General features: G+C 39.6%; 1 protein-coding gene across 1 annotated transcript in view; it reads right to left on the bottom strand.

The window, feature by feature from the left end:
- HECTD4 (HECT domain E3 ubiquitin protein ligase 4) overlaps positions 1 to 21,634 on the bottom strand; it is a 145,512-nt gene extending 123,878 nt beyond the window's left edge. Inside the window, 6 exon segments of the mRNA XM_007468587.1 lie at positions 9,438 to 9,608; positions 12,488 to 12,626; positions 13,301 to 13,409; positions 16,538 to 16,668; positions 17,333 to 17,422; positions 21,372 to 21,634. Of these exon segments, the coding sequence (XP_007468649.1) occupies positions 9,438 to 9,608; positions 12,488 to 12,626; positions 13,301 to 13,409; positions 16,538 to 16,668; positions 17,333 to 17,422; positions 21,372 to 21,634 (903 nt within the window).
- Between the last annotated feature and the right edge of the window lie 1,318 nt (positions 21,635 to 22,952).

Below are 22,952 nucleotides of genomic sequence, written 5' to 3'. Positions count from 1 at the left end.
CAAAAAAAAAAAAAAAAAAAAAAAAAAGCATTACCCACACTAGCCCTATGAGAAAAACAACAGATAACTTAAGAAAAAAAATTATATCATTGTGTTCAAGCACTTTGAAAATACTGAAAAGAAAACCTGATAAAGCGCCTGTGAGAAGCAAGGAGGACTGGGCTTTGGTGCCCAAGTGGTAAATCTGGGAACCTCTGTACTTAGCTAAGAAGCTCTTTGGGATGAAAAAGCTACTACTGATTTAGAAAGCAGGGAAAGAGCCTGGGAGTTGTAAGAAGCAGCACAGAGTTAGTAACGATGAGAAGCTTCCCTCTGGCTGTCTTCCTGGCCCAAGCACCTCAAGCCCGATGACCATCCAGCCTCTCAATTGGTCTCCCCATTTCCACTTTGACCCCGTATGCTTTACTCTCCACACACCAGTCAATGATTTATTTACAAATGTAAATAAAACCGTCTCCTTCCCTGTTTGAAACCCTGCAGCAGCTTCCCAACACACTTATAATAAAATCCAACCTACTGGTAAGGTCCACAGGGTCCAACATCCACTGACCTCCCCAGCTGGTCTGCCTCTGCTCCCCCTTTCTCACCACACTTTCAGCCGCACTGCCTTCTGTCGCCCCTCCAAAATGCCTGTACGCTAGGCCTGTACTTGCTGATCCCTCTTCCTGGACTGGACTAGTTCTGGTTTGCCCGAGACGGTCCCGGTTTTAGCACTGAAAGTCCCATGTCCCAGGAAATCTCTCAGGCCCAGGCCAACGGGGATGGTTGGTTGCCCTCTCTGGCAGGATGGATGGCTGCTTCTCATCATTATCGTCTCAGTTCAAATGTCCTTCCTCAGAATGGCCCTATCTGCCAGGCAAACTGGAGCAGCTCCCCACCTCCACGCCCCCTCACTCTCTATCGCATTATCCTGTTTTATTTTCTCCCCACCATTTATCACTTGCTGAAATTATTTTGTTCTTGTTGTTTCCTTTCTTACTCATTCCCCACACTCTAACGTAAGCACCTTGAAAACAAAGGCTTATTACCGTGCTACCCAGACAAGGCACTGGATTAACACAGGAAGGATGAATGAAGGGCATCTCAGTCAGCCAGATCATAATTTAAAGGAAATAATAAACCCATCAGGTGAAGGGGGAGATGGACCTCTATGAACACATGAACACTCTATGACATAAATCACAGCAAGATCCTTTTTGACACACCCCCTAGAGAAATGGAAATAAAAACAAAAATAAACAAATGGGACCTAATGAAACTTCAAAGCTTTTGCACAGCAAAGGAAACCATAAACAAGACCAAAAGACAACCCTCAGAATGGGAGAAAATATTTGCAAATGAAGCAACTGTCAAAGGATTAATCTCCAAAATTTATAAGCAGCTCATGCAGCTCAATAACAAAAAAACAAACAACCCAATCCAAAAATGGGCAGAAGACCTAAATAGACATTTCTCCAAAGAAGATATACAGACTGCCAACAAACACATGAAAGAATGCTCAACATCATTAATCATTAGAGAAATGCAAATCAAAACTACAATGAGATATCATCTCACACCAGTCAGAATGGCCATCATCAAAAAATCTAGAAGCAATAAATGCTGGAGACGGTGTGGAGAAAAGGGAACCCTCTTGCACTGCTGGTGGGAATTGGTACAGCCACTATGAAGAACAGTATGGAGGTTCCTTACCCTTAAAAAACTACAAATAGAACTACCATATGACCCAGCAATCCCACTACTAGGTATATACCCTGAGGAAACCAGAATTCAGAAAGAGTCATGTACCAAAATGTTCATTGCAGCTCTATTTACAATAGCCCGGAGATGGAAACAACCTAAGTGCCCGTCGTCGGATGAATGGATAAAGAAGATGTGGCACATATATACAATGGAATATTACTCAGCCATAAAAAGAAACGAAATTGAGCTATTTGTAATGAGGTGGATAGACCTAGAGTCTGTCATACAGAGTGAAGTAAGTCAGAAAGAGAAGGACAAATACCGTATGCTAACACATATATATGGAATTTAAGAAAAAAAAATGTTATGAAGAACCTAGGGGTAAAACAGGAATAAAGACAGAGACCTACTGGAGAACAGACTTGAGGATATGGGGAGGGGGAAGGCATATATACACTACCAAACGTAAGGTAGATAGCTAGTGGGAAGCAGCCGCATAGCACAGGGAGATCAGCTCGGTGCTTTGTGACCGCCTGGAGGGGTGGGATAGGGAGGGTGGGAGGGAGGGAGACTCAAGAGGGAAGAGATATGGGAACATATGTATATGTATAACTGATTCACTTTGTTATAAAGCAGAAACTAACACACCGTTGTAAAGCAATTATACTCCAATAAAGATGTAAAAGAAATAATAATAATAATTTAAGGTTTAAAAAGCAAAGTTAAAAATACTTCCATGTCCCCACAGTCTAATCCACTAACTCCCCGCTGATTTCTCTCCTTTTTTCATTGCAAACGTCTGGAGAGAATGATCTATTCTTCACCACCATCTTTTCCACCTCACTTCTCAGCCAGCTCCATCTGGCTTCCACCCCTTACCCTCCCCAACAGCTCTTGCTAAGGCTACCGCCAATAGCCTCCATATTCTCCATTCAAAAGACCTCTTTCAGGCTCAATCTTGACTTCTGAACAGAATTCAATGCTGTTAATAACCAAGTTCTCCTTCTTATAAAAATTTATAAAACTTTATAAAAATTTAATTTTTTTAAAGTCTTTATTGAATTTGTTACAATATTGCTTCTGTTTTATGTTTTGGTTTTCTGGTCACGAAGGCATGTAGGATCTTAGCTCCCCGACCAGGGATCGAACCCGCATCCCCTGCATTGGAAACCGAAGTCTTAACCACTAGACTGCCAGGGAAGTCCCCCAAATTTAATTTTTTATAGCCCCTTTTTAAACTTTTAAAACACATAGAAAGATGAACGGTGGAAAGCAATGTCTTCCCCACTATGTTCCCTCCTCAGACGCAACTAATGTTTCCAGTTTCTTGTGATGCTTCCACTCATTCAACAAGTATCTAGTAATCACCTATTGTGTGCCAGGCACATTGTTCTAGGTGCTGGGGACACAGCAGTCAACAAAAGAGAACAAAATCCCTGCCCTAGAGCTGACATTCTAGGCAAGGGAGACAGTCAATAAATGAGCAAATAAACTGGCAGTAATAAGAGCCACAAAGAAAAAGCAAGGTAAAAGGGATAAGGAGGGACAGGATTATATTTTACATAAAATAATTTATAAAGAATGGTCAGAAAGGTCTTTCTGATAAGGTGATATTTGAGCAGAGACCTAAAATAAGTGAGAACAAGCCATCTGGTTATCTGTGCAATGACAGCCCAGCACAAAGGTCCAGAGGGGGGAGCACATTCAGTGTGTTTGTATGTCAGCAAGGAGACCAGGTGTGGCTAGAGTGGGGTGAGAGGGGGCCCAAATCACACAGTACCTTTACAGAGGTGAATGGGATTTGGGAGACACTCTGAAGGTAAAGCAGACAGCATATGATGACTGGACATGGAATTTGGGAAGGAAGAAAGAGGAATAGAGAGGGACACCAAGGTCTTTGGGCAGCACTGAAAGGACACAGATGCCATGAACTGAAATGGGAAAGCCTGCAGGAGAAGCAGGTCTGGAGTAAAATCATGAGTCTGGTAGAGGCCATGTTTAGCGTGAGGGAACTATCAGACTTCCAACCGGAAAAGTCTCATATTCTGTGCATATACAAACACCCACCCACATCAATATGCATCTAGAGCTTCAGGGACAGGCTTTGGCTGAGGAGCAAATTTGAGCATTATCTGTATAGAAATGTGTTTCAAGCTACAAGATAGGATGAGATCAACAAGGGAGTAAGAGCAGATAGAGTAGAGAGAAAGGGTCCTGGAAATAGGTCCTGGTGCCCGTGACTGTTGAGAGGTAGGGAAGACAGGCTGGGCAGGAACAACCAGTGACAGGAGAAGTCCTATGGGTGTCCCAAAGTCCAAGTGAAAACCTTTTCAAAAATGGTGGAGGGGATGAAGCCACGTTAAATACTGCTAAAAGGTCAAGTAAAAAGAAAACTGAGTTGCCCTTGAATTGACTATCGTGGAAGTCCCTGATGAACTCGGGAAGAGCTGTTTTGGTGGTGTGATGAGGATACAAGACTGACTGGAGCAGGTTCAAGAAAGAATGGGAGGAAAGAACACAGAACAGTAAAAATAAACTCTTTTAAGCATATTGCTGTAAATGGGAGCCAAAGAATAGGGGAGTGGAGGTGGGTGTGGGTCAAGGGAGCTGGTTTTGATTTTTCAAGGCTGGATATCCTCTCATGTATTTGTACGCTGTGGTGAGTGACCCACTGAGAGAGGAGAGCTGTTATCATAGGAGAAGGACAATTCCAGAGAAAATCCACGCCTCCCCGCCAGCCACAACTTTTATCACACAGCAGGCAGTGATTATACACAGTGCTCTGAACCTAGCTTTTTGTACTAAACAATATAACTTGGAAATTAATCTACTTCAATCGATGCAGATCTGCCCCATGCTTTTTAATGGCTACACAGTGTTCCCTTCTGTGAAAGTACCATAGGCAGAAAGCCAGATAGATACCTATGTTTACCTTCCCAAGTCAGCATTTTATTTTATTTTTTAAATATATTTTTTGACGTGGGCCATTTTTTAAAAGTCTTTTACGGAATTTGTTACAACATTGCTTCTTTTTTATGTTTTTGGTTTTGTGGCCGCAAAGCATGTGGGATCTTAGCTCCCTGACCAGGGACTGAACCCGCACCCCCTGCACTGAAAGGCTAAGTCTTAACCACTGGACCACCAAGTCCCCCAAGTCAGCATTTTAGAATTTGCTAAACTAGTGGCCGGTGATGCGTAAGAATTTTTCATCTTATGATGAAAATTTTCAAAAATGCAAAAACAGTGAATAGTATAGTGAACCTCCATATATCCATCATCCAGATTCAACTATTAACCAGATACGGCCAAATCTGTTTAACCCACCCATCTCTTTTTGCTCAAGCATTTTAAAGCATATCCCAGACTTGGGACTGACATACACACACTACTATATATAAAATAGATAACTAATAAGGACCTACTGTATAGCACAGGGAACTCTACTCAATACTCTGTAATGGCCTATATGGGAAAAGAATCTAAAAAAGAGTGGATATATGTATATGTATAACTGATTCACTTTGCTGTACACCTGAAACTAACACAACACTGTAAATCGACTATACTCCAGTAAAAATTTTTAAAAATAAATAAAGCATGTCCTAGACATCATGTAATTCCGCTTCTGAATACTTCACTACACATCTCTAAAAATATGGACATTTTCTTATATAATCACAATGCCATTATCATACTTTAAAAACAAGAATAGGGCTTCCCTGGTGGCACAGTGGTTGAGAGTCCGCCTGCCGATGCAGGGGACACGGGTTCATGCCCTGGTCCAGGAAGATCCCACATGCCGCAGAGCAGCTGGGCCCGTGAGCCATGGCTGCTGAGCCTGCGCGTCCGGAGCCTGTGCTCCGCAACGGGAGAGGCCACAACAGTGAGAGGCCCGCGTACCGCCAAAAAAAAAAAAAAAAAAAAAAAAAAAGAAGAAGAAGAAGAAGAAACCCCTTGGTTTCCTCTAATACTCATTTTATATTCAAATTCCAAATTGTCACCAAATTTTTTTTTCTACAATTGGTTTGATTGATTCAGACTCCAAAAGTGACTCAAAGGTTGTTCTTTTAATCTAGAGCAGGCTCCTTCCTCCCCAACTTTTTATTCCATGCCACTGACAGAGGCTTTTAGTTGTTCTATTTCCTCCAGGTCAGGGATGGGCTTTTGATTGTATATCTATATGTCTAAAAATATTTTTATGTTGTCTTTACAACTGATTGATACTTTGACTACTGACTTCTGGGTTAGAAATTGATTTCCCTCAGAATTTTGAAAGTACTGCCCCATTTTCACATCCAGTAACGCTACTGAACAGCCTGGTGCTTTTCTTATTCTTCATTATTTGTACATGATTTTATTTTATTTCTAGAAGCTTTAGAATCCTCTTTGTTCCTGATAATCTGAAATTTCAAGATGATGTACCACAGTATGCACATTTTTCATTCACTGTGCCGGATACCTTTTAATCTGGACACCAGTGTCCTTCAATCTGACATTTTTCTTCTATTATTTCTTTGATCATATCTTCCTCTTTATTTTCTGTTCTCTTTTTGGAACTCCTGTTACCAAGACTTTAGATGGATTACTCCTTTATGTCTTTTATCATCTCATATTTACTGTTCTTTATTTGTCCTACCTTCTAGGAGATTTCTTATCTTTAATCCTTTTATTAATCTTCAAACTTTGACAATCAGAGTTTTAAATTCCCAGGAGCTCTTTTTCATTCTGATAGTTCTTTTTTTTTTTTTCAGCAGTACGTGGGCCTCTCGCTGTTGTGGCCTCTCCTGTTGCGGAGCACAGGCTCCGGATGCGCAGGCTCAGCAGCCATGGCTCACGGGCCCAGCCACTCCGCGGCATGTGGGATCTTCCCGGACCGGGGCACGAACCCACGTCCCCTGCATCGGCAGGCGGACTCTCAACCACTGCACCACCAGGGAAGCCCTCTGATAGTTCTTTTTTCATGACATCCTGTTCTGCTTTATGAATACAATACCTTCTCATATCTCACAGAGTAGTAAGTGCTTATGAAGTTTTACTTTACTCTATTAGCTGTTTTCCTGATTTCTTTTTCTTATTTTTAGTTTCCAAACTGGAGACTTTCCTTATTTGTCTAGAGATTCTCAATGGTGTGCTTTAAATTTTTTTAAAGAACATTTTATTTGGGCAATTTATAAATGTACACAAAAGAAGAAAGAACAGTATAATGAGCTCCCCATGTACCCATCACCTGGCTTCAATAATTATCACTATTTTGCCAACCTTTTTTAATCTATTCCTCTCCCCTCCACACTCATACCTCTCCAAAGTTTTGGGTTTTGTTTGTTTGGGGTTTTTTTGTGCCTGTCTTTAACAGTTCAGCACTAGTCAGGAATACTATGCACATGGTTGAGGCTTGCTTACTGGAAGGCATCACTTGTGGGTGATTCACCGGGGCAGCAAGTCTTTTCCTTAGATGAACCACAATGTCAGTATATTGGGATCTTTTTTTCCAGGTTTGGTTTGGTTTCTTCAGACAATAAACATCTAGACTTTTGCCGGGGCAGCCGGCATCTGAGCAAAAATGTTGTGTGCACCAGGAAGGGGGATGACAGTTCCTTTTGCAAACTTCAGTCTATACCCCTGTCTCACAATGGCTCTGTATCACACCTTATGCTGCCAATTCTTAAGACTCTCTAAGGTTGGGGGCAGGTGAATCATCTCTTTCTCTTGGAATTCCCCTGAACATATACTTTTAGTTTTGGCTTTGCCCACACTGAAGGACAGGAAGGGACACTACTATCTCCATCTTCTAAGGTTGGGGGACAAGAGATACTACCTAGAGCTGAGGAACAAGTAATAAAAGTTTAACTATAAGTTACAAAGATATTCTCCTCCAAAGAGGAATTAAAATGAATGAAATAAATACATTAGGAAGAAGGAGGAAAGAAAGGGGATGAACTGAGCCAAATGCTCATCTATCACAGCAAAAAACAAGAAAAACAAAATACACACACACACACACACACACACACACAATATATAGGGTTAGTAAACCAAGAAACAGCAATATAAGCCTTTTACTTAGAAATATGAAAGTAGCCACCAGAAGAAGGAAAAGCTGACACCATTAAAGTAACTGTCTATAAGGAACATGTTGGGATGGGGCAAGAGACTCTCACTTTTCATTATGAGCCTAGATGTGCTACCTCACGTTTTAATCCATGTACAGGTTTTTCTTTGATATAGATATTTTTTAATTTAACAAAAGCATATAAGGGAAAGGGGAATTCTTTGATGTTTTCCCATTATTCTTAGGACAAAGACCTAAATCTTTTAACTAGCTCATTAGGTCTGTTTAAAAACAACTTTTTAAAAAAGGCATTTCTAACAATTTAATTATGAACACATCTTCTAGTAGTACAGTCTCTAGCAGATCAATTCAAAGACTCACTCTGGCTAAGACGTTTTATAAGAAAAGATAATGATTTGAGAAACTAGATAGAAAAAAAAAAAAAGAATGTACAGTTAAAGGTTACTAGACTGACAGTTAACTGGCAGGATGGATGACTTCTTTCCCAGAACAAGTTTTAACCCCATTAAAGTTTATCAGAAATTGCTTCAGTGTTTTTTTTTTTTTTCCTTCAGGAATGCTAATTTCTTCCCAGAAGGAGGCTGTAAATTACATTATGTAAAAAGGTTTTGTCACAGACCTGGCTTGGGGCAATTTTTTCTTTACAAGTCTCTACAAATATTATCTAGACCAGTGCTGTCCAACAGACCTTTCTTCAATGATGGAAATGTTCTCTATCTTTGATGTTCAACATGGTAGCCACTAGCCTGCCACATGTGGCTACTGAGGACTTGAAACGTGGCTAATGCAACTGAGCAACTAAAGTTTTAATTGTATTTAATTCTGATTAATTTAAATAGCCACATGTGGCTACTAGCTATTATATTAGACAGTGCAGATCTGGACCATCATGGTTTCCAGTCTCTCCTTGCCCCAAGCTCTTCTCTCTGCACTCAAGCACTCTGGCCCGCTGTCATTTCCCATAAAACACATGCTCGCTCCCTCCACAGAGCTTTTCCATTTGTGGTCTCCCTTTCCTACCATGTTCTTTCCTCCCTATTCCCCAACTTCTTCACCTGGTTAGCTACCACTTTTCCTTCACTACCTCAAATTATGTTGTCCACATATCTGTTCACTTATGGTTAATGTTTTGTCTCTCCACCACCGCCACAACTCAACCCACCCACCAGCCAAAATTCAAGCTCCATTTGAGCAAGGGTCCTGTCCCCCTTGCCCATCACTGTATTCCCACCACCTAGATACCACCATGCCTGGTTCTCAGTAGATACTTAGCCGATATCTAATGAATGAATGAATGACGGCCTTCTCACAATATCAACTGTCATCTCTCTTGGGGACTCCCAATATCCATCTGTAGACCCAATCTTGCTGGTGCAATTTTCAGTTCCAAATTTCCAACAAGCTTATGAGCATTTCTACTTAAAAGCCCACTGTCTACACATTAACTATCCTTATCTCCACTCTGTTGCTAGATTAACCTTCAAAAACCTTGCCTTTATTTGTGTCATACAACTCCAAACAAAGAAATCTTCAAAGACATCCAAGAGAGAAGTCAATTTTGAGGCAAGAGTGAACACACTGTACAAGTACTCCAAGTTTCTTAGGTCCTTTGTAAACCAATTATAAAAAGAAAGCAAGTAAAAAATGTCTCTGCAAAGACATAAAATGAGAAAGTGAAACTTACCACAAGTTCAAAAATGTCCATGAAGACAGAATGTCCCTTAGGTGTTTTCTCATTCAGACTGGCAGGAGACCAGATCCAATAGAAGTAAGTACCATCTGAAGAAAGGTGCACGGTGCTCATAGTGCTGCCCACAGGGAGGTGATTGGCTGGCGTTGGCACCATCTGGCACACCTGGACATGAAAGGGAGGAAAACTTCATTAGTGTGACATGTAAATTCTGATTCTATCAGTTCATCATTAATGCCATTAAGTCCAAGGAGAGAATTCAATAGGCCTCCTGGTCAAAATAAAACTGACATTTATCTCTAAGAATAATATATGAAAATTATATGACAGAAATATAAGAGTTCATACAATGGGCCATGCAATAGATTAAAAGATTCCTGAGATTAATTCAAATTACAATTTTAATAGGAAAAAGTATTACTAAACACTTTGAATCTGCTATGCATATGTGTTTAATCAAACATTTATTAAAAACAAAGTTTTTTAGGGGATATGGGGATATATGTATACATATAGCTGATTCACTTTGTTATACAGCAAAAACTAACACAACACTGTAAAGCAATTATACTCCAATAAAGATGTTAAAAAAAAGAAAAAACCAAAGTTTTAGAGAAACAGTACTTTCTGAAATTCCCTTAGTATATAAATTTAAGGCTTAAGTATATTTAAAGGACAGGAACCATATCTTATTCACCTTTATATTCCCAGCACCTAATTCAGAGTCTAACTCAGAAATTAATAATTATGGAAGGAAGGAAAAAAGCAAAGGTGAGAAAAAAACAAAAGGGAAAGCAGAGAAGAGGGAGAAGGAGTAAAGAGATGAAGGTACACACAGATCCTAACTTAGCACATGAGGGCTTACTGAAATTCACCACGATCAGCAGGAGGAAAAAGACAAACACCCATTCTCTGTATTAGACATGAAGCATGTGTTTCTAATACTAAACATCTTTCAGTTTCAGTGTAATGAATAAGTTCTGCATATTTCATATTAAATGTGCAGTTATATACTAATTTTTACTGCCAGAGAAAAGCACTTAAAATAAGAGAAAATGAGAATCAAGAGAACTGCTGACTAGGTTTAAAAAAAAAAAAAAAAATCCAAGAATAGAAACAGAATTGAAAATCCCCAAATAAAAATAATTAGAGAAGGTCAGGTGCCTTTAGGAGACAGTAAGAATGACCTTCAGTTACTCCACCTCTTTGGGTGGGTCACTAGTTTTCCTAAGGTTACTTTAGACCCCTGAACTCATTTCATATGAACTTTTTTCCAGACTTGTTTTTGCTACCTCAAAAGTTTAAAAAGTCATTTAGTTGCTATAACCACACTTTGAAATCTGTAATGTCAAGAAATCTAGAAAGTTGACAGCTACTGAATGGCTTAAGCTACCCACAAATTGTTCCAATGCACCTATCTAGTTAGTGAGAACACTGTTTCTTGGGCAACAAAGTTTTTGCAAAAACACAGAGGATACTGACATTACTTCAAATGTAAACCAGGTTCCAAGATTTAACTTCTGTTTAAGTCCCCAGGCTATTTCAAATTGCCTGTTCAAATGAGAACAGGCAATGTTCTCATCTATCTGCATTACTGATAAAATATGAAGTTAATTTGGCATCTATTTGTTATTTTATTCATCTAACAATTTTTGAGGGCTTCCATTGTGGTGCAGTGGTTAAGAATCCGCCTGCCAGCGCAGGGGACACAGGTTCGAGCCCTGGTCCAGGAAGATCCCACATACCGCGGAGCAGCTAAGCCCATGCGCCACAACTACTGAGCCTGCGCTCTAAAGCCCGTGAGCCACAACTACCAAGCCCGCATGCTGCAACTACTGAAGCCTGCGCATCTAGAGCCCGTGCTCCGCAACAAGAGAAGCCACTGCAATGAGAAGCCCGCGCTCCGCAAGGAAGAGTAGCTCCCCTTCGCCACAGCTAGAGAAAGCCCGCGCGCAGCAACAAAAACCCAACACAGACAAAAATAAAATAAATAAAATTTTTTTAAAAAAACAATTTTTGAGCACCTCCTATGTGCTCTGCAGATGCAAAGGTGAGCAAGACTGTTCTCCAGGAAAGGCACAGTTGAGTGACAGACAAGAACAGATGTAACATCCCACTTAAGTCCTGGATGTGACTACTCTCAGGGCACTCACTCCACAGATAGTAACTCTAACCGTTCAGTTTGACTTTGGTTGAAAGGCAGAAAGTTGTAGCATAAAGAGCTCAAACTCTAGAGCAGATGGGTTCAAGTTCTCATGCTGCCATTATTGTGTGGCAAGATACTTAACCTAACCTCACTCCTTCATTGAAGGACAAACACTTACTGAGTGCTTACAACGTGCCTAGCCTCAGGTGCCTTAACTGTAAGATGAAACTGCCATAGTCACACCTCACAGATAAGGAGAGGAAGTGTATGTAAACTGCCAAACCCACAGCCTGGCAAAGAGAGACACTGTTATTATCAATTATCAATCAAATGTGCTACATTCTAAGGACACAAAGATGAGTAAGACAGGGTCCTGACCTAAAGGTGTGTGTGTGGTCTTGGGGAGGAGTTCGACACAACAGCAGGCGATTTCAGTATAATATAGCAAGTGCCATAACAGAGTGCTTTAAGAGCACCAAGGATGAGCTCAATCCCAAGCGCACAATGATTTTATCTAAACTCATTTCAAAGCTCCCATTCCCACAGAAAGACTGTTTAGAACAAGTTGAATAGGGAAATAATGCCTTCCCAAAATAGATCTAGTTAAAAAAAAAAAAAAAAAAAGCTGCGATTTATACCATCTTTGACTCTCTAAAATTTTTTTAATCCTAAAAAAAGTTTGTTGGCCTTAGTAACTCCTAGAGAGCACATTCACTCAGATCATGTGGGAAAACTTAAGACATTAGAGAAAAAACAGAATACCCAAACGATGACAGTTAAAAGGATGTCACTCCGGCAGGAAACTATATCAACTGTGTTATTATTCCCTCTGATGATGTCACAAACTTCCCTTACTGTCGCCAAAAGATAAAACACAAAGCCTTGGTGTTCTGTTTACCTGAAGCGTATTCTGGTCAATGACCTGGAAAAGAGAGTGAGGTTTATTGTCAAAAGTTACAGGCCGGTGGAGAAGACTGCCACTGCCAAAAGCAATCCATCCTGGTTCCAGCTCCTCATTCCGGCAGTACACAAAACCTCTGTGGGGAAAAACGGTATACAGGCTAAGTCACCAGGTCATGTCTGAAACCCTGCAATGAGCTACAACAGACAAAACAACATTTCCCTCCTAATTTCTTTTCAATGACTAAGTATGCAAAACATCTGAAGGAGAATAAACATATTATATTAACTTTGAGACTGACAAACTATGGCAAATATTAATTTCCCACAACAAATTGGAGAGGAGAAAAAGTTGGGGAAACGGTCTAATTAAATATACATAAGGATCTTAAACTGTGGTTTCTTTTGGCAGCAATTCATAGATCTTATATCCCAACTGAAAAAAAAAAAAAATCACCACTGATCCAATGTCAAATCCAAGAACAGAAAGACTTAACTCGAAAAATACCCATTTATCAACATGGAGAAGTCACTAATATAAAAATTCTGATCACAGAGGAATTTCTGGCTAGAAGCTAGAAACAATGATTTTAGGGCTACCAAACTCTTTATAGAGTCAAAACAAAGCTGAAATGCATTAACAGAACCAGAGAGAGAAAGTGACAATAAGAGAAAACCAGTCATTCAGACTTGTTTAGTCACTCGTCAGTCTATGGGGAGTTAGCACGCACTCCCCGGTGTCTTCATCACAGATTTAGGTAATGAGGTAAACGTTCCAGCCAAATCATTCAGCAAGTTCCATGCAACTGACCTGAGAGTACCATGTAATCCAGACCCCAATTTGCTTACTCCTCTTCCAACTGAGTTAGTAGTATACAGGTAAAGACCATCTGCTGTGACACAGCGTCCCAAGTCAGCATCTGAAATCGTTTTTTCACAAGTAAATTATATACATGCTTTTTCTAATGAAATTATAAACGTGCTTTTTCGAATGAAAAAGCCATTAGGAGGCTGAATGAGAGATAATCTCCCATTTCTTAAGTAAGTGCTTCTTGGGAATTCCCTGGCAGTCCAGTGGGTTAGGACTCAGTGCTCTCACTGCCGGGCCCCAGGTTCGATCCCTGGTCGGGGAACTAAGATCCCTGCAAGCTGCACAGTACTTCCAGAAATAAAAATAATAAAGTAAGTGCTTCAATGTGACTTCCAGGGAAGATGGCTTGAACACCTAAAACAAAACTCCAAAATGCATGTAGGATTAGAAACCAAGATCAGGAAAAGAGGTCAGATAGTTATTAGCAGGAGAACCTGGTTCAGTCTCTGCCAAAGATTTTTTTTCTTTCTTTCTTTTTTTTTTTTTTGAATAGCAAAAATACATTCCTAACTCCAATCTGAAATGACTAAGCATACAATACTTTCGCTAAGGATTGTGTAATAAAAAAGGTGTGAGATTTAAGAGTTTGGGGCACTTATTAGTTGACCTTGGGCCTCTTTGAACTTCAGTTTCTTCATCTGTAAGATGAAGATAATATGTACCTCAAGAGTTACTGTGATGGTTAAATGAGACAACATAGGTAAACACCCACACTGCTCTCTGGTACAAAGCCAGGGCCCCATGAATGGCAAATGATTTTATGTTGATAGACTGATGACATACATTGAACTAAAATCTACTCCTTGTGGATTTTCCATCTAGAGATCCTAAATTTAAATTTCTGGAGTGACACAGCACGAAAGTATAATATCACTTCTATTTAAAAAGAGCAAGTGTGTTTACCCTTAGGTATATCTTCCCCAAGCTTAAAACAAATAGTATCTCTCTGAATGATAGTAAATGGTTTACTAACATATTCTAGAGAATTTACCTTAATAAGAGAGCTTACAAATAAAACTTTGTTTTTATTTTCAAAATCAATCCACTTACTATGTTTAAGTGGAGTTTCTCTACTATTTGCCATATTATAAGAAATCCAGTGTAATAGCACTCAAACTAGTACTAAGTATGTGGTTATCTTAAAAATTCAGTCTACTAATCCAAGATAACCGAGACTTGTTCCTATTAGTTCTTCAGAAAACAGTTAAAAGTAGGTAATCATTTTCAAAATATTAATTTCATTCCTTAAACATTTTATTTTAACTTAAAACTTATAAATATACATTTATTCATCACTCTTTAGATTAAGGCCAAGGCCTTTTGAGTATGGATCTGACAAGAAGTGAGAGTGAAGGTGACAGAGTAAAACAAGATTGGCCGGAGTTGACACTTGTTGAAGCTGAGTGATGGGTATACAGGGTTTACTGTAGTATGCTTTCAACATCTGGGTATGTTGAATGTTTCCACATATTAAAAATTAAATAAGAATACTTTCTAAATTTTTATAAGAAAAACATTCTCTAGCCAGGAGCAAAACCAAAGGTACAAGAGAGTGAAAAGCATACAGATCAGCTTAATACCATCATCCTCAGTAAGAAATTACTCCAAAGGAGATACTAAAAGGAGTAAAAGGAGAGAGTAAAGAAAGGAGTTTTGGTTTTGTATGAATTTATAAATTTCCACCTATAATGTTTAAGAACTTCTTGGGCATTGGAGGCTTTTTGCTTCTTCTATTGACTCTAGTTGAGTCAGTGAAGATAGTAACTCACATCCGGAAGTCTTGCCTCTGTTCCTCTCACCACTTTCACATGACTGTCTGGAAGAAACAGTGGACCGTGAAAAGGCACAGGCACTGGATGAGAGGTGTGGGGATGGCCCACTGCTTAGACTGAACCCCATTCCCTTACAGTTACCTAGGAAAGCTGTCCCCATCAAAAGTGTGAGAAGGGGTGGGCAGAATAGACTATGAATCCCACTCTAATTTCTTAGAGAATACCAATTTCTTAGAGATTGGCTTTGTTGAATCATTCTAAAGCATTCCATTTTTTAAAAAAATTAATTTATTTAAATTTTTTTTGGCTGTGTTGGGTGTTCGTTGCTGCACACAGGCTTTCTCTAGTTGCGGTGAGTGGGGGCTACTCTTCATTGCGGTGCATGGGCTTCTCATTGCGGTGGTTTCTCTTGTTGCAGAACATGGGCTCTAGGAGCACGGGCTTCAGTAGTTGGTGGCACACGGGCTTACTTGCTCCGCGGCATGTGGGATCTTCCCAGACCAGGGCTCGAACCCATGTCCCCTGCATTGGCAGGCGGATTCTTAACCACTGCGCCACCAGGGAAGCCCTAAAAGCCTTCCATTTCTAAATGTAAATAATTCCCTAGGGTTTTTTAAATTCCTATTTTATCACTTATGTAATATTTAATGATATAATCACAAGTACCAATTACAATAACAAACAGGTTTGGAAGCAAGGCAGACTCTTGGCAAGCCTGCAACTCCATAGGTGGGAGCAGCAATGCACAGACTCTAAGAAGAGCCTACTGGCCACATGGGTTTTGTGTGCCACGGCACCGGTCAGTACATCTACCAAGTGAAGAGAGGCCTGGTAAGTCAGTTAACTGCAGGTCATTTCAGAGACCTTCTGCCATTTTCACTGAGATCACAGACTAAACAGATATGTAATACCTGTAAAACTGTAGAAACATTTTAATCTAGTCCCCTTTATTTAAAGGGGATACTTAATTCATGCTCCTTTGAACAATCTCTTTTTTTTTTTTTTTTTTTTTTTGCTTGTAGGACAGGAGGTTCACCAACACACACACAATAAATTACTAAAAGAAACAGCATCAGGCAACAAGACCTGATACTCTATTCGTGGACTTAAGGCTCCCATGCCCAAATTCAAATACCTAGGAATTTAAGTAATTCATGCCTTCTTGGCAGGAGTGTATGGATGATCCTTTTCCCTTGCGATAGTAAAACCTATCCATTTTCTTACCTCACTGAGTATCAGCTTTTATACTTTTACTGATAAAGCAGACAATGATTACCCTGTATAGGAACCTTGAGCTCTTAATTAAAGGGAATACAGAGTTATATCTAAATCGTTTTCCACAATTATCTAAAACCACTCTTTTCATATCTTAATTTCAATCACAGGTCCAAAACCCTTGCATTACCTTTATTTTCAGAACTGGAGCCAGTGTTGCTATCTGGTGCAGGCAACATGTCTTCATACCCCCATGATACTATGTGTTTGCCACCAAGCAAACAGGAGGGGGATCCAGGTCCCCCTTCCAAAAGCAACAGCCTAAATAGGGGAAACAGAGAATCATAAAGACACCGAGACTATCCATTTCAGCAAGAAGATAAAAGTCTACTTAACATCTCAAAGAGCAGAAAACTAAAATAGTTCTACACAAATACTATACATCTGAAAAGACATTAACAATACGTATATTTTTAAATTAGAAAATTACGAAGCAGTGCTTATGGAAATATAATAAAATTGTAGCTGTGTGTAAAATGTATATATTTTACATGTATACATATCTGAGATAGAGATAGAGAGAAGGGGAGGGATGGAGAGAAAGGGGTATGAACTAGGAAACACATATAGCACATACAACATTAGGAGTGGTTATCTTTGAGTAGTGAGATTATGAATGACTTTCACTTTTTTCTTTATACCTTAACATCTTACTATCTTGAAACCTACAATAAGAATTCATGACAAGCTACTGCATTTTTTTTACCACAAAAATTAAAAAATGAAAAAAAACATGCTCTAGGAACACCTTCCAAGAAGAAACAAAATTCTTACTTAAGATGAAAAGAATAACATACTTATTTAAAAATGAGTCATTAATTGATAAAAAAAAAAAAAGAGTTTAGCAATTTACTTATTAAAAGAGCTTTTATGCACAAGGCTCCCTTGTGTAGAAGGAGGGTGAGGATCCAAAGTGACAACTTACCTATACAGCACATCGGCTACAGGCAGGGACCCTAGATCTGTCTGCTTCTGTAATAGATGGACTGTATGAACAAAAGTTTTCAATGACCCCCTAAAAATAAAAGGAAGGAACAGAAAATCATCACAACTGAAACGTAAAATAAGGTTGTTAATGTTGTTAATGTCAATTTTATTAACCACACGGAGAGCTTCCAAATTGAGTCTGCTTCTGCCAATCAGTAGATGTGTTGTACAAAATGTCAAAATAGACGCGATTCTTACAATGCCAGTTATGATATTCTTCTTGTATTTGCAAAGGTAAATAATGTTCCCCTAACATAAAAGTTCAAAACATAAAGCTCAAGCACAAAGAATGTGTGGCTATTATGCCTGATACTGTTTCATCATCAAGTTGATCTCTAGCTGAAGGAGATATTTCATAGGAAAAGGTTATATTTAAAAGTGTAGCAGTATTTCTAGGCTTAATTTCTTAATCTCTTTAAGTTCATCCATTTTACATAAACATCTCACACATTAAATATGACTGAAGAGGAAAACATTCAAATAATTAATACTTTGTGCTGAGAGGTGTTCCTTCTGCTTCCCCCTGCTGTGCAGTATGTGACTGTAATGCTTGCAGAGCTCACTAAGACCCAATTTCCTTTTGGTTCCCAAAGCTAGAGGCTCTGGGAAGTCTATACTTTGGTCAGCAGGATCTAAAAGAAGGTGATTTTAAGATGCACAAGACTTACCTGGCCAGATCCCAAGTATAAATCACCACAAGAATATTTCCTGAGCTAAATGATCGCCAGTATCAGATGGGCTGACTTCAGATTGCTACCTTATTCTCTTAGCCAAGTCTTTAATTGCTAGGTATCATGTGCCTAAACCCCAAAAAGAAATGGAATACCTAACACAGGTCCAAGAAGGCCTAGAGTTCTCCTCTTTTTCTTTTTTTTTTAATTTTATTTATTTTTTATTTTTGGCTGCGTTGGGTCTTTGTTGCTGCACGTGGGCTTTTCTCTGGTTGCAGCAAGCGGGGGCTGCTCTTGGTTGTGGTGTGCAGGCTTCTCATTGTGGTCAGTTCTCTCGTTGGGAGCACGGGCTCTAGGCGCACAGGCTTCAGTAGTTGTGGCACACGGGCTTAGTTGTTCCACAGCATGTGGGATCTTCCCGGACCAGAGCTCGAACCCGTGTCTCCTGCATTGGCAGGCGAATTCTTAACCACTGCGCCACCAGGGAAGCCCAAGTCCTCCTTTTAATTGCCCCTTTCACTATCTCTGGTGTTCAAAGAATCAAAACCAAAGAACCATATAAGGCAGGGAGGCAGCAGACACAGTATAAAAGCACAAGTTGGGAGTCAGGACCCACAGGCTCTGAAACCCGGCTCTGCCACTCACCAGCGGCATCGTCTCAGTCCTGTTACCAAATTCCTGTGGGTTTTTACTTCTTCATCTGTCCAATAAGGATACCTCCCTGGGGTACAACGAGGTTAAAAGAAAGGGGCAAAGGCACAATGGAACATTTAAAACATTAAACCAACTATAAGATATTATTAGCTGCCAGATTCAGATTTTAAGAGTAAAATTTAGGGACTTCCCTGGTGGTCCAGTGGGTAAGACTCCATGCTCCCAATGCAGGGGGCCCGGCTTCAATCCCTAGTCAGGGAACTAGATCCCACATGCATGCTGCAACTATGTCTACATGCTGCAACTAAAAACGTCCTTCATTCTGCAACTAAAACCTGGCACAGCCTAAATAAATAAATAAATAGTAAAATGCAAACTCCTTCCATGGCTCCTAAGCCCCTACACGGTCTGGACTCTCATCTCCTGCCTCTCTCCTTCTACCATTGCATTCCAGCCACCCTGCTCACTTTGCTGTCCTACCCCAAGCACAGAAAGAGGATCAGATTTGTGACACTTGCTGCTCCTCTTGCCTGGAACTCCATGTCACTGGCTTTTTTGCATGGCTGGCTCTCTCTCATCATCTAGGCCTCAGCTCAAATGTCTCCTATTCAGTAAGGCCTTCCCTGGTATCTCTAGCTAATGCTGGCCCCCACCTCCACTTAAGTCATTCTCTATTATTAAAATATCCTGATTTGTCTTCTTACAGTGAACATCCCTCTCAGAAATTATCTTACATATGCATTTGTTGCTAGTTGTCTGACTCTCTCAGTCTCATGTAAACCTTGCAATTTTAGGGACCATTTACCTTGCTCACTGCTGTATCCGCACTGCCTAGTAGAGTCTCTTGCACATGGTAAATGAGCAATAATGACTGACAAAATGAAATCCACTCAACTGTAAGATTAGAGACCATGAGTCACCATGAGTCATTATTTCCCTAAGACCTAGCAAGGTTCCTGGCACATCAGATATGTTTGATAAATGTTAGTTGGTTGAAATGAATGAACATCTTCAAAATGTTTTTTTGGAAATGCTGTTCTGTCTTTGAGAGCATCAGTCTCAAAAGTTCAATAATATGCTCCTAAATAACTTCATTAAAGGAGATGATCTAACACTGAAAAGCACGTGACTGAGGTAAATAAAGTTCAGAACAAGGTGACAATATTAGCAATAATGTAGGCACCATCTAAAACAAAAACAAAAAACACACCCAAGAAGAAGAAAATAAAAAACACTCATTTCAACGTTTCTGCTGAACGGAATTTGGAATCTCAAGTACATGAAGCGATTTCAATAACTCTCTCTTGGTTCAGACTAAATTAGGGTACATAATAAAAAAGTGAGTTTTATGATCCCATGTTCATTAAAAACATCTGAGACTAAAGAGTTGATAATTATTCCAAACATCCTAAATCTGTCTAAAGATAGGACTATCTAAAAGCAAAATTTCCCAAAGTAGGACTTTTGCATTAATAACAAATCTATTTAGGGCTCAAAACTGTCTTCTGCATATCCAAAAAAAATAAATCAGTCCAACATAAAGCCTTTACAGGGAAACTTATTTCAGTACCACCCAATAATGTCTCCAGAATTAAGCTCATGTCAGGATTTCCATAATCAACCACAGTCTTCAAGGATCTAAAACTAGGCTATGACAGTTTGCTCAGGGCAAAGAAACTGACAATAAATGCTGGTGCCATTGTGCCTTAAAAATAGCTTCAGATTCAACCATTTGAAGGTCAACTTTGAAACCATAAAAATAGGGAAAGGAGTCTTATAGCTAGGAACTTCATAATCCTCCAAGAAGAACTTTTCCACATTCTCTTTGCTAACAAAAGGAATAACTCAATCAAAGAAAAAATTATGAAGGGAGAGAGATTAGTGACACTAATCTATCAGACGGTGGTCCTAATTGGTCCCTAGACAATTAGGTTAGAAGAAAGCAAAGGTAGTGAAACTTTTTCTCACAAATATGTGAGAGTGATCATACAGTTTACTGGGCAGGAGAATGTAAGAAATCCTCTCCTGGAAAAGTAACTCCAAGCACATTTCCTATTGACAGTACATCAGTAACATCAACTTACAAATGAAGGACAGTACACTATTAAATCTTGCTACACACAGAGAGATCTTTCAGTTAAATTGATGGAGCCAAGCGTCAAGGTCCAGAAATATAATTTGTGACCAAGTCTGTGTGACTGAGTCCAGGTGAGTAATAACCCATTCACTCACTGACATACTCCTTACAGACATGCAGGAAAAAAAATTAAAAGCTCTACATACTTTTTGACTGTCCTTCCAGGAGAAATACGGATACAACATCCTCTACTAACTACCTGATGTAAAACAGTAACCATCTAAGGGTGAGTAGACAATGGCAAGTGTTGATTCTCCATTTTAAACTGTTTAAGCTGTTTTCATGGTATAACAGAAAGCAAAAACTTGAACTTGGGTTTCAACTCCAGCTCCTGGTACCAAGTTTTGGTGGAAGCATCTTATGCATTGTCAAGGCTGTGAAATTCAATACTGAAAACGAAGAAGGACTTCTGAATGTTAAGACTTCCAACAAATACGCTTGGCCTCTTATTCACTCACCCAACCCAGGAAGCAGCCATCACAAGGTCACCAGTTGGCACCTTTGATTTTCCTTACCTGGCGCATGCCAAAGCCACCAGGGCAGCAGCAGCATTTTCTTTTTGCTTATGTGGGATGTGTCGGCCTGTGTCAGAAGTCTCCTCTAGCCAAGAGCACAGCAAAGTTTCGATTCCATTCAGACAGTCAGCAGGCTCCTTGGTCAAGCTCAAAGGCTGGCAGTCGCGAAGGCAGTTCAATAGCACCTCAGCAGTTATGTTACAGAGAGAGGGGTCTGTTCTACTCTGGGACTGAATAAGGGGGAAGACCAGCAGGAGCCCCATCCTTGATGTGAAGGGAGCTTGCTCGGGTTGCTGCAACAAGCCCTGGCGTTTGAGCAGGGCCAAAGTTTCTTCGTCACCCGAACTTTCCCTTTCATGCTGTTCTTCCAAGGCCAGCTGGCGCTGGGCATTCCACAGTCCTCTCAAGGCATTCAGGCGGTATTCCAGCAAGCGGGCATACGCATTGCTCTGATTCCCACAAACAGAGCGCAAACGTTCTGCTAATTCCGTCGGATTCTTGGTCTCAAATGTTAAAATCTAAGGAAAGAGCCAATAGAGAAGTTGGTATGTATTGCTTTCACCACTGCTCTCATCTATGGAAGCAAATCTATCCAATGGTATCTAAAAATGGTCCACATCAAAAAATCTTTTAATTGTGGCCAAAGCCAGGTTGCTGATATTTTTTTCCTTGGCACTTCTGCTAATGCTCCTATTAAAAGTGAGATTAGAACCCAAATCATGAAAATAATTAAGTGTGGAAGTCAAAAGTTAATTTGAGTAGCTTATTTTAGAAAGTTGAGGTATAAATATTTATTCAATGATCAGGTTATAAATCTATGTCTCTAACTTCTATTACCAGGTAGGTTGTCAGTGAAAACAGAACAAGTTTCATCTTCAAGATATAATATACTAACTAATAAATGATTGTTTATTATTTTTTGATTTTGAAGAACACTCCATTCTTACTACTGTTAATCCATTCTTTCAATTGGTGACATGGTATAGATTTATCCAGTTCACATTGATAATGGATCCACCCCTATTTTCTCACCAAGAACATACAATTATCAGGAGACCTCCTTGAGATTTTCAGCAGCTGGGGAAATGATAAAACCATTAAATCCTCAATCAACAAGGAAAGGAAACAGCTATGAAGATAAAGAATCAAACTAAATTTATGATGCAAATAATTTACGCATATAAGCGTGACTATGTTAAAATGAACAGACTGTTATAACCAACAAATAAGAGGCCACTCTTGGAACAAGCACATTAAAACAGATTATCAGGCACCAGAGGTGTCTGGTTCTCAGTAGACCAGAAAGTCAGGGTGGGAGAGGCTTGGAATAAAAGCAAAGAAAATTCTGTCAAGTCATTGGCACTGAAATTTTAAAGGGTCATAGGTCACTTTATTTCTCTCATAAACCTGCAAAATATATTTTTTAACCTCAAATTTTGCCCTTAAAACTCTTAGCCCAATAAAACAACAAGAACTTCCAGAGAAATGTAAACCCTGTAACTGCCTAGCTTAGCTATCTATACATGCAGGTCGCTAAACTGAACTGAAAAAATGTTCAGTTTGAAAACAAATTCCAATTCA

Source organism: Lipotes vexillifer, unplaced genomic scaffold, assembly GCF_000442215.2.
Source record: "Lipotes vexillifer unplaced genomic scaffold, Lipotes_vexillifer_v1.1 scaffold573, whole genome shotgun sequence".
NCBI lineage: Eukaryota > Metazoa > Chordata > Mammalia > Artiodactyla > Lipotidae > Lipotes > Lipotes vexillifer.
The sequence above is the reverse complement of the archived record's forward strand: the minus strand, read 5'-3'. Positions and strand labels throughout refer to the sequence as shown.